This window comes from Ranitomeya imitator, chromosome 5 (genome assembly GCF_032444005.1).
Source record: "Ranitomeya imitator isolate aRanImi1 chromosome 5, aRanImi1.pri, whole genome shotgun sequence".
Classification (NCBI taxonomy): Eukaryota; Metazoa; Chordata; class Amphibia; order Anura; family Dendrobatidae; genus Ranitomeya; species Ranitomeya imitator.
In genome coordinates, this window is record NC_091286.1 from 95,130,569 (window position 1) to 95,142,821 (window position 12,253).

Genomic DNA, 12,253 nt, shown 5'->3' on the forward strand with positions numbered 1-12,253 from the left:
GGATGAGAAGTAAGTTTGTTTTGCGGCAGTGAGCGCAGACTTGAAGCGGATGGTAACAATCAGACGCAGACCAAACACTGATGGTAACAACCAAACACAGACCAAACACTGATGGTAACAACCAGACACAGACCAAACACTGATGGTAACAACCAGACGCAGACCAAACACTGATGGTAACAACCAGACGCAGACCAAACACTGATGGTAACAACCAAACACAGACCAAACACTGATGGTAACAACCAGACACAGACCAAACACTGATGGTAACAATCAGACGCAGACCAAACACTGATGGTAACAATCAGACGCAGACCAAACACTGATGGTAACAACCAAACACAGATCAAACACTGATGGTAAAGGTACCTTCACACTAAACGACGCTGCAGCGATCCAGACAACGATCCGGATCGCTGCAGCGTAGCTGTTTGGTCGCTGGATAGCTGTCACACAGACCGCTCTCCAGCGACCAACGATGCCGGTAACCAGGGTAAACATCGGGTTACTAAGCGCAGGGCCGCAATTTTCTCATTACAAGGACTCTATGCAAACATAATTCCCAGTAAATGGCCATTATATGCTATGATAGCATAGATAATGAAGATCTATGTATGTGCACACAATCAGGTTTTTTCGCGTTTTTTTCGATAAAAGCGCAATAAAAACTCATTAAAAACGCATACATTATGCATTCTATCATTTAGAATGCATTCTGCAATTTTGTGCACATGATGCGTTGCGGTAAAAAAAAGCAGCATGTTCATTAATTTTGCGGATTTTCTGTGTTTTTTCCGCTATTCTATGCATCTGGAAAAAGCGCAAGAAAAAACACATCAAAAACGCATAAAAATGCGAAAAAAAGTGAAAAAAAAAACTCGAAAAAAAACACATGTCAGGAAAATTTCTGCCAGAAATCCTGACGTGTGCACATAGCCTTACAACAGACCTGACATACTCCGTCTGATGCAGCATTGTGAACTTTCCCACTTGACCGATCACCGTCTGTGCGCTCTTGTACAGATCTGCGTTTACATAGGGACTAACACTGGCTGCTTCAAGTTTTATTGTTTTCTCAAGAATAAGAGGATTTCTTCTTGTCATTAGTTTCATTTTTTGATGAATTATACTTACAGGAAATAGCTGGAAGACATGACTCAAAAAATCAATGGACCTGTATATTAAGAAGAGAAACAAAAAAATTGTTAGAGAACTCGAAAAAGCTTAAAGTAAAAACTAGGAGGAATTTTGATATGATCGTGGGAGCATTAATATTTCAAAACACAGTGACCGGTAATTCTGTATTTTACTTATATAAAACTACACAACTTGATTATCTCATGTAAAGTGTTTCTTTTTAACTTAACTCCTAATGAACACCGTTACGACTTTTATTGGCATGAGAAATCAGAATAGCATCCCCCAAAGGGTGAAAATGCAGTGGGTGTCAGCTGTACACTATGGCTATGTTCACACTTTGCGGATTTTGCTGCGGATCCGCAGCGGATTTGACCGCTGCGGATCCGCAGCAGTTTCCCATGAGTTACAGTATAGTGAAAACCTATGGGAAACAAAAAACGCTGGGCACATGCTGCGGAAAAAAAACGCGCAGAAACGCAGCGGATTAGATTCCGCGGCATGTCACTTCTTTACTGCGGATTTTCACCTGCTCCAATAGGAAAATGCAGATGAAAATCCGCATAAGAAACCGCATAAGAAACCGCAGTAAAAACCGCGAGAAATCCGCAGTAAAAACCGCGACGGGTTTTCACTGCGGATTTTGGAATTCCGCTGCGGAAAATTCCACAGTGGAATCCGCAAAGTGTGCACATAGCCTATAGCTGACACCCTGCTGCATCGGCCACGATAAGTGTTGGCACAGATCATAGTTGTATATCCCCATAGAAGCTGCGGCATCTAGATGTTAACAGAAGGAGAGGGCTCCCTCTGTAACCCTATCAGCACCCTGAGATCGCGATTGTGTGGTCTTGATGGTCGTCATAGCAATCCAAGGCCAGATTATGGCCTTGGGGTTTGTGAGCTAGAATGGCCTGTTGGGATGTTAACCCCTTCATGACCCAGCCTATTTTGACCTTAATGACCTGGCCGTTTTTTGCAATTCTGACCAGTGTCCCTTTATGAGGTAATAACTCAGGAACGCTTCAACGGATCCTAGCGGTTCTGAGATTGTTTTTTCGTGACATATTGGGCTTCATGTTAGTGGTAAATTTAGGTCAATAAATTCTGCGTTTATTTGTGATAAAAACGGAAATTTGGCGAAAATTTTGAAAATTTCGCAATTTTCACATTTTGAATTTTTATTCTGTTAAACCAGAGAGTTATGTGACACAAAATAGTTAATAAATAACATTTCCCACATGTCTACTTTACACCAGCACAATTTTGGAAACAAAATTTTTTTTTGCTAGGAAGTTATAAGAGTTAAAATTTGACCAGCGATTTCTCATTTTTACAACGAAATTTACAAAACCATTTTTTTAGGGACCACCTCACATTTGAAGTCAGTTTGAGGGGTCTATATGGCTGAAAATACCCAAAAGTGACACCATTCTAAAAAATGCACCCCTCAAGGTGCTCAAAACCACATTCAAGAAGTTTTTTAACCCTTCAGGTGCTTCACAGCAGCAGAAGCAACATGGAAGGAAAAAATGAACATTTAACTTTTTAGTCACAAAAATTATCTTTTAGCAACATTTTTTTTATTTTCCCAATGGTACAAGGAGAAACTGAACCACGAAAGTTGTTGTCCAATTTGTCCTGAGTACGCTGATACCTCATATGTGGGGGTAAACCACTGTTTGGGCGCACGGCAGGGCTTGGAAGGGAAGGAGCGCCATTTGACTTTTTGAATGAAAAATTGGCTCCACTCTTTAGCGGACACCATGTCACGTTTGGAGAGCCCCCGTGTGCCTAAAAATTGGAGCTCCCCCACACGTGACCCCATTTTGGAAACTAGACGCCCCAAGGAACTTATCTAGATGCATAGTGAGAACTTTGAACCCCCGGGGGCTTCACAAATTGATCCGTAAAAATGAAAAAGTACTTTTTTTTCACAAAAAAATTCTTTTAGCCTCAATTTTTTTCATTTTCACATGGGCAACAGGATAAAATGGATCCTAAAATTTGTTGGGCAATTTCTCATGAGTACACCGATACCTCACATGTGGGGGTAAACCACTGTTTGGGCACATGGTAAGGTTCGGAAGGGAAGGAGCGCCATTTGACTTTTTGAATGAAAAATTATCTCCATCGTTAGCGGACACCATGTCGTGTTTGGAGAGCCCCCGTGTGCCTAAACATTGGAGCTCCCCCACAAATGACCCCATTTTGGAAACTAGACCCCCCAAGGAACTTATCTAGATGCATATTGAGCACTTTAAACCCTCAGGTGCTTCACAAATTGATCTGTAAAAATGAAAAAGTACTTTTTTTTTTCACAAAAAAATTATTTTCGCCTCAGTTTTTCATTTTCACATGGGCAATAGGATAAAATGAATCCTAAAATTTGTTGGGCAATTTCTCCCGAGTACGCCGATACCTCATATGTGGGGGTAAACCACTGTTTGGGCACACGGCAGGGCTCGGAAGGGAAGGCGCGCCATTTGACTTTTTGAATGGAAAATTAGCTCCAATTGTTAGCGGACACCATGTCGCGTTTGGAGAGCCCCTGTGTGCCTATGCATTGGAGCTCCCCCACAAGTGACCCCATTTTGGAAACTAGACCCCCCAAGGAACTTATCTAGATGCATATTGAGCACTTTAAACCCCCAGGTGCTTCACAGAAGTTTATAATGCAGAGCCATGAAAATAAAAAATAATTTTTCTTTCCTCAAAAATGATTTTTAGCCTGGAATTTCCTATTTTGCCAAGGGTAATAGGAGAAATTGGACCGCAAATGTTGTTGTCCAGTTTGTCCTGAGTACGCTGATACCCCATATGTGGGGGTAAACCACTGTTTGGGCGCACGGCAGGGCTCGGAAGGGAAGGCACGCCAATTGGCTTTTTAAATGGAAAATTAGCTCCAATCATTAGCGGACACCATGTCACGTTTGGAGAGCCCCTGTGTGCCTAAACATTGGAGATCCCCCACATATGACCCCATTTTGGAAACTAGACCCCCAAAGGAACTAATCTAGATGTGTGGTGAGGACTTTGAACTTCCAAGTGCTTCACAGAAGTTTATAACGCAGAGCCATGAAAATAAAATAAAAATTTTATTTTCTCTAAAATGATTTTTTAGCCTGCAATTTATTATTTTCCCAAGGGTAACAGGAGAAATTTGACCCCAAAAGTTGTTGTACAGTTTCTCCTGAGTACGCTGATACCCCATATGTGGGGGTAAACCACAGTTTGGGCACATGTCGGGGCTCAGAAGGGAAGTAGTGACTTTTGAAATGCAGACTTTGATGGAATGGTCTGCGGGCGTCACGTTGCGTTTGCAGAGCCCCTGGTGTGCCTAAACAGTAGAAACCCCCCACAAGTGACCCCATTTTGGAAACTAGACCCCGAAAGGAACTTATCTAGATGTGAGGTGAGCACTTTGAACCCCCAAGTGCTTCACAGAAGTTTATAGCACAGAGCAGTGAAAATAATAAATACGTTTTCTTTCCTCAAAAATAATTTTTTAGCCCAGAATTTTTTATTTTCCCAAGGGTTACAGGAGAAATTGGACCCCAAAAGTTGTTGTCCAGTTTCTCCTGAGTACGCTGATACCCCATATGTGGGGGTAAACCACTGTTTGGGCACACGTCGGGGCTCAGAAGGGAAGTAGTGACTTTTGAAATGCAGACTTTGATGGAATGGTCTGCGGGCGTCACGTTGCGTTTGCAGAGCCCCTGGTGTGCCTAAACAGTAGAAACCCCCCACAAGTGACCCCATTTTGGAAACTAGACCCCCCCAAGGAACTTATCTAGATATGTGGTGAGCACTTTGAACCCCCAAGTGCTTCACAGACGTTTACAACGCAGAGCCGTGAAAATAAAAAATCATTTTTCTTTCCTCAAAAATGATGTTTTAGCAAGCAATTTTTTATTTTCTCAAGGGTAACAGGAGAAATTGGACCCCAGTAATTGTTGCCCAGTTTGTCCTGAGTACGCTGATACCCCATATGTGGGGGTAAACCACTGTTTGGGCACACGTCGGGGCTCGGAAGGGAAGGAGCACCATTTGACTTTTTGAATAAAAGATTGGCTGGAATCAATGGTGGCGCCATGTTGCGTTTGGAGACCCCCTGATGTGCCTAAACAGTGGAAACCCCTCAATTCTAACGCCAACACACCCCTAACCCTTATCCCAACTGTAGCCGTAACCCTAACCACAACCCTAACCCCAACACACCCCTAACCCTAACCACAACCCTAATTCCAACCCAACCCTAACCCTAAGGCTATGTACCCACGTTGCGGATTCGTGTGAGATTTTTCCGCACCATTTTTGAAAAATCCGCGGGTAAAAGGCACTGCGTTTTACCTGCGGATTTACTGCGGATTTCACCTGCGGATTCCTATTGAGGAATAGGTGTAAAACGCTGCGGAATCCGCACAAAGAATTGACATGCTGCGGAAAATACAACGCAGCGTTTTCGTGCGGTATTTTCCGCACCATGGGCACAGCGGATTTGGTTTTCCATAGGTTTACATGGTACTGTAAACCTGATGGAACACTGCTGCGGATCCGCAGCGGCCAATCCGCTGCGGATCCGCAGCCAAATCCGCACCGTGTGCACATAGCCTAATTCTAAAGGTATGTGCACACGCTGCGGAAAACGCTGCGGATCCGCAGCAGTTTCCCATGAGTTTACATTTCAATGTAAACCTATGGGAAACAAAAATCGCTGTACACATGCTGCGGAAAAACTGCACGGAAACGCAGCGGTTTACATTCCGCAGCATGTCACTTCTTTCTGCGGATTCCACAGCGGTTTTACAACTGCTCCAATAGAAAATCGCAGTTGCAAAACCGCAGTGAAATGCGCAGAAAAACCGCGGTAAATCTGCCATAAATCCGCAGCGGTTTAGCACTGCGGATTTATCAAATCCGCTGCGGAAAAATCCGCAGAGGACCAGAATACGTGTGCACATATCGAAACCCTAACCCTACCCCTACCCCTAACCCTACCCCTAACCCTACCCCTAACCCTACCCCTACCCCTAACCCTACCCCTAACCCTACCCCTACCCCTACCCCTAACCCTACCCCTACCCCTAACCCTACCCCTAACCCTAACCCTAACTCCAACCTTAGTGGAAAAAAAAAAAATTCTTTATTTTATTATTGTCCCTATCTATGGGGGACAAATGGGGGGGGTCATTTACTGTTTTTTTATTTTGACCACTGTGATAGATTATATCACAGTGATCAAAATTCACATTGGAACGAATCTGCCGGCCGGCAGATTCGGCGGGCGCACTGCGCATGCGCCCGCCATTTTGGAACATTGCGGCGCTCGGGGAAGAAGACGGACGGACCCCGCCAGGATCGGTAAGTATAAGGGGGGGAGATCAGGGCACAGGGGGGGGAGATCAGGGCACGGGGGGGCGTCGGAGCACGGGGGGGGAGGGATCGGAGCATGGGGGAGAGTGATCGGTGTGCGGGCGGGTGGATCGGTGTGCAGGGGGGGTGGATCGGTGTGCAGGGGGGGTGGATCGGAGCACGGGGGGGATCGGAGTGCGGGGGGGTTTGATTGGAGCACGGGGGGTGTGATTGGAGCACGGGGGGAGCGGACAGGAGGACGGGGGAGCGGAGCACAGGACGGAGGGGAGCGGGCCACAGATCGGGGGGCTGGGGGGGCGATCGGAGGGGTGGGGTGGGGGCACATTAGTATTTCCAGCCATGGCCGATGATATTGCAGCATCGGCCATGGCTGGATTGTAATATTTCACCATTTTTTTAGGTGAAATATTACAAATCGCTCTGATTGGCAGTTTCACTTTCAACAGCCAATCAGAGCGATCGTAGCCACGGGGGGGTGAAGCCACAATCCCTGGGCTAAACTACCACTCCCCCTGTCCCTGCAGATCGGGTGAAATGGGAGTTAACCCTTTCACCCGATCTGCAGGGACGCGATCTTTCTGTGACACAGCATATGCGTCACAGGTCGGATTGGCACCGACTTTCATGACGCATACGCTGTGTCACAGGTCGGGAAGGGGTTAATAAAACCCCAAAAACAAATCCCAGGGCAAAGGGGGATGTCCCAAAGCAATAACACAAAACTGATTCTGTACAAAGTGCAAGAACAAAGTAGTTGTAAAAGTGAATAAAATATTGCTTTCTTTAAATATGGTTTAAAAATATAAATACAGCTGGAGAAATAAGTATTGAGCACGTCAGCAATTTTCTAAGATGCTATTGACATGAAATTCTCACCAGATGTTGGTAACAACTAGAGCTGAGCGAACCCGAGCAGCAAGGCGAGAAAGCCAAAATCACACAGAGACGGCCCGCACTTTCTGCAGCAGCGCTGACATCTCAGGAAATTTTTCAGGAATCTCAGCACTGCCAAATTCAGCACATGCACCAGGCAAGGAATGTGTGCCAAACCGGCTACGCCCAGGGCTGCTACGAGATTTTGCCCATTATCGCACACCACCAGATTGAGCTGAGGTTCAGCAGCACCAACCAGTCATTGGTCTGTTGTTTGATCCCCATCCACAGCTCCTGTGTGGTGTGGGATTTCACCCCAAAACAGATGAGTTTCAGAACAGACTGCTGTCGTTTTCCCATGGCTGTGCTGAAGTTGGTCCTGCAGGTGTTGCACTGACCAGATAAGAAGCCAGTGGAAAAAAAGGAGTAGGAGGAAGAGGAAACATGGACAGAGAAACATCCAGAATAATCAGTGGAGGTAGGACATGCCCCCAAATGCTTTCCGCCTCAAGCCCAGCCACCATTACACTTACCCAGTGGGAACTTAGGGACATATAATATCCCTGCCCCTGCTTACTGGTCCACATGTCGGTGGTTATGTGGACATTGCCACTGATGGCGTTGCGCACAGGGCTGTGGAGTTGGTAAGCCAAACCTCAAACTCCAACTCCTTAATTTTCGTGACTCTGACTGCACAGCGTTGGCTTTCCCAAATTCTTATGAAAATATTTACAGCACACACTGCATTGAACTACTGAACCCAATTTATTATATATTTTAGGAGTTGGTCCATTTTATACCGACTCCACCAAAATGGACACTGACTCCGACTCCACAACTCAGACTCCACAGCCCTGGTTGCGCAATGCACACCTGATTTTGTCTGCAACATATTCATGCAAGGCAGGGATGACCCGCCAGGAAAAGTAGTGACGGCTGGGAGTCATGTACTGATATAAAACGTATTGTTAACCCTTTATAAATCACTTGTGAGTGGGAGCAAGAGGCAGAAGAGGGAGCATGAGGAGGCTAAGATCTCTCCCGTTTTTTCAGATGTGTACTCCACTGCAGCTCATACTTTGCATTCAGATGTCTCGTCATACAGGTGGTGCTCAGGTTAAGAACATTTATGCCGTGCTTCAGCCTCTGAAGCCAGAGCGTACAAACCACCTGTGTCTTGTCAGGAAGCTTTGGTGAGCTCAGTTCGTTGGCACAGTGGGTAGTAGCAGCAGACATACTGGCTAGGGGCCAGCCTCAGGGCTTTTGCACCCTGCAATGTTATGAACAGGTGACCTTGGAGCAGCATGAAAATTTTCACTTGAGTAGGTGGTAACTATACTGACCGCAAACTCTGATCTTATCACCGCAACTAGAAGTAGCCATGGGGTGTGCCTAACAAAACCTAGACACCTCGACACAGCCGGAGGACTAAATACCCCTATAGATGGAAATAGGAATTTCTACCTTGCCTCAGAGCAGAACCCCAAAGGATAGGCAGCCCCCCACAAATATAGACTGTGAGTAGTAGAGGAAAAGACACACGCAGGCAGGAAACAGGATTAAGCAAATGAGGCACACACTAGCTAAATAGGAAAGGATATGACAGGATACTAAGCGGTCAGTATTAAAAATCCTTCCAAAAATATCCACAGCAGAAAATACAAAAACTCCACCATCTAACTAAAGATGTGGAGCGTATATCTGCATCTCCAGAGAATCCAACAAGACTGAGAAAACACTGACACAGTCTAAGCTGGACAAGAGAAATACAAATGAATGGCACAGAATATAAGCACACTGCATGTGTGCCACAGAAACAAAAACCAGACACTTATCTTTGCTGAATTGGCAGCTAAGCAGGAGAAGCCAGAAAGTGATCCAACACTTCAGAAGAAACATTGACAACTGGAAAGGACTAATGAATCCTGCACACCTAAATATCCCAGTCAGAACTGCAATCAGCAGATACACCTGGCCAGGACTGCGACTCAGAGACAACTGCATTCCCACCTACAACCACTGGAGGGAACCCAAGAGCAGAATTCACAACACTGCACCCTCTTTTGCTGTGCAGCTGAGGCAGTGTGATCACCACCTTTTCCTCCGAACTGCCCTCGTCACTCAGATGGCTTTGACTCCATGTGGTGTCTAGGACCTCATCATTCCCCATTGCACCTCTCAAGTCTGTTCTTAAAGGGAACATGTTACACCCCCCCAGGGCCTATTAAAGTAAAATAGCCACCTTCAGCGGCACTAAGGCTGCATTCTGTGAAAGTGGCTCTTATGTTTATTATCCCTAGGAATGCTGAAATAATTACTTTTATAAATTTCCTGTCATACCTCTATTGAGTCAGGGAGGTACGTTTTCTTCCCTTGACTCAACTGCCTCGCAGCTGTCCATCATCCAGCTCTGTCCTCTGTGTGCCGCCTCTTCTCTTTCTCATGACGTCACCGGCGCCTGCGCTCTGCACTCAGTTCTCGGGTATGCGCCGTGCTCGCTGCCCGTGAACTTACATCAGGTGCCTGCACCTGCATGTAGCGGAGGCCCCAGATCCCAACCCGCAGTGTGTTATGATGTATTCATACTGCAGGGCTGGGAACCTGGCGCATGCTCAGTGGAGCGGGTCGCCATGCTCCATTCAAGATAGTGCTGATGTCTCGCAAGATTTGAGAAGTCTTGCGAGACTTCGCCACTTCTATCGAGGAGCATGGTGACCCGCTCCACTGCACAGGTGCCAGATTCCCAGCCCTGCAGTGTGAATACATCATAACACACTGCGGGGCGGGATCTGGGGCCTCTGCTACATGCAGGCACAGGCACCTGATGTAAGTTCACAGGCAGCACGTATGGCGCATGCCCGAGAACTGATTGCAGAGCGCAGGTGCCGGTGACGTGACGAGAAAGAGAAGAGGTGGCGCACAGAGGACAGAAATGGATTATGGATGGCTGCGAGGCAGTTGAGTCAGGGGTGAAAACATACCCCTGACTCAATAGAGGTATGGTGGGAAATTTATAAAAGTCATTATGTTAGCGTTCCTAGGGATAATAAACATAAAAGCCACCTTCACAGAATGCAGCCTTAGTGCTGCTGAAGGTGGCTATTTTACTTTAATAGGCCTTGGGGAGGGAGGTGACAGGTTCCCTTTAACTCTACTACCCGGCTAACCCACCTCTATCTTTTTGCTACTCCTCTGCTTCTCCCCTCTGCAAATCTCTTCATTGACTCCCAATTCCACAATGTATCAGCTTCAAGCTACTAACACAGACCTACAAAGACGTCCATAATTTGTCTCCCCCATGTATCTCTGAACCAATCTCCCAATATCTCCCATCACATAATCTCCTGTGCTCCCAAGACCTCCTTCTCTCCTCCACAATTGTACATTCCTCATGGAATCGCCAGCAAAACTTCTCCTGAGCATCCCCCATCATCTGGAATTCTGTGCCCCAACATGTCCGATTATCCCCTACATTCGGAACTTTCAAGCGGAACTTGAAAACCCATCTCTTCAGGACAGCTTACAGCCTGCAATGATCCCACTGTCACTTCACCAACACCGAGCCTGCTACAAACCAAGGACCTACTGTCTCATTCCCCCTCATTCTGTAGAATGTAAGGCTTCAAGGATGAAGTTTTAACTCATAAACTATGATCATCACCTTTAAGATCATAAGAATGGGGTTCCTGACACCCATTTATAGCCTCAGAAAAAGTGTTTTATACTGTACTTGTCCCGCACTGCATGTAAATTGTGTGGTTTGGTTCGAGGGGTGTCTCCAGATTGTGATCAGCGCTGCCTCGGTACCTTCAAACGCTGCCTCTTCTGACCACATGTAAGTGGATGATGTCTCTCCATCATACACGTAGTGCTCAAAGTTTGCGCCTGCGCAGTGAAATCCCTGACTTTTCAATAGGCCACAGTGAGGCGAACCTCCGCATCTCTCCGATTCCACCGATCAGGTGCGAGACTTTGAGAACCACGTGGATGACAGAGACACGTCATCCACTTACATGCAGTTAGAAGAGGCGGAGTTCAAAGGGAACAGGGAGTTGTTTAAAAGGACTGAGGCGGCGCTGATCACAATCCGGAAACACCTATAGGATCAGACTGTGCAATTTACATATGGTGAGAATTTCATGTCAATAGCACCTTTAAATATATATTTACTTAGGAAATTGGTGCCGTGTTCAATACTTATTTCACTTGCTGTATACAAACATAATAAAAAAAGGCACAAAACAACATGAAAACTATATGACAACTATAGATATCTCAATACACTATGAGTTGTGATTAATGAATGCATGAATATAAAAAACGTAAAGAACTTAGATAACATTTATCCATCCATCTATCCCAGAAAGGTGTTAATTAGAGCTAAACCTGCCTCCTAGCTCTTCCCCATTTCATTTGAGGCCTAGCTGGGCACATAGAGAAGTCACTAGAACTAGGGATAAACATGTGAAGCAACCTGGTCGTGGTTGCATGACTTTTATACTTTCTGATAAAAAAAAATGTTAAGTAAGTACCTTACATTTTTATGTGTATAGCAATAGTGGCATTCATGTATTTCTTAATCGCAATGTGCTGAAGCACTACTAATCTGAAATAAGGTGTGACTGCAAGTGAAATATAAAATCTAAAGGGAAGGTAGTACTTCCAAAAAAACTAGTGAAGACATTATATTTTCTTTATTCCGTGTCACAGAGTAATATATATGTCCAAATCACCCTGAAGGTTAATAATAAAATCGAAACAATTTTTTTTTTAAATTGACAAGCTGCTTCCACTGATTGTCTTTTCTGCTCGGGTATTTATGCCTGGTTCTTTCCTTCAGCCAGTGCCACTTGTAAATGGTTCC

The 12,253-nt window shown here is 45.5% G+C and overlaps 1 protein-coding gene across 1 annotated transcript in view; it reads right to left on the bottom strand.

Annotated features, from left to right (window-relative positions):
* Window positions 1-12,253, bottom strand: part of CFAP61 (cilia and flagella associated protein 61) — a 411,230-nt gene that overhangs the window by 290,781 nt on the left and 108,196 nt on the right. Inside the window, exon 12 of the mRNA XM_069768933.1 lies at window positions 1,138-1,177. Within this exon, the coding sequence (XP_069625034.1) occupies window positions 1,138-1,177 (40 nt within the window). The remainder of the gene's footprint in view (window positions 1-1,137; window positions 1,178-12,253) is intronic.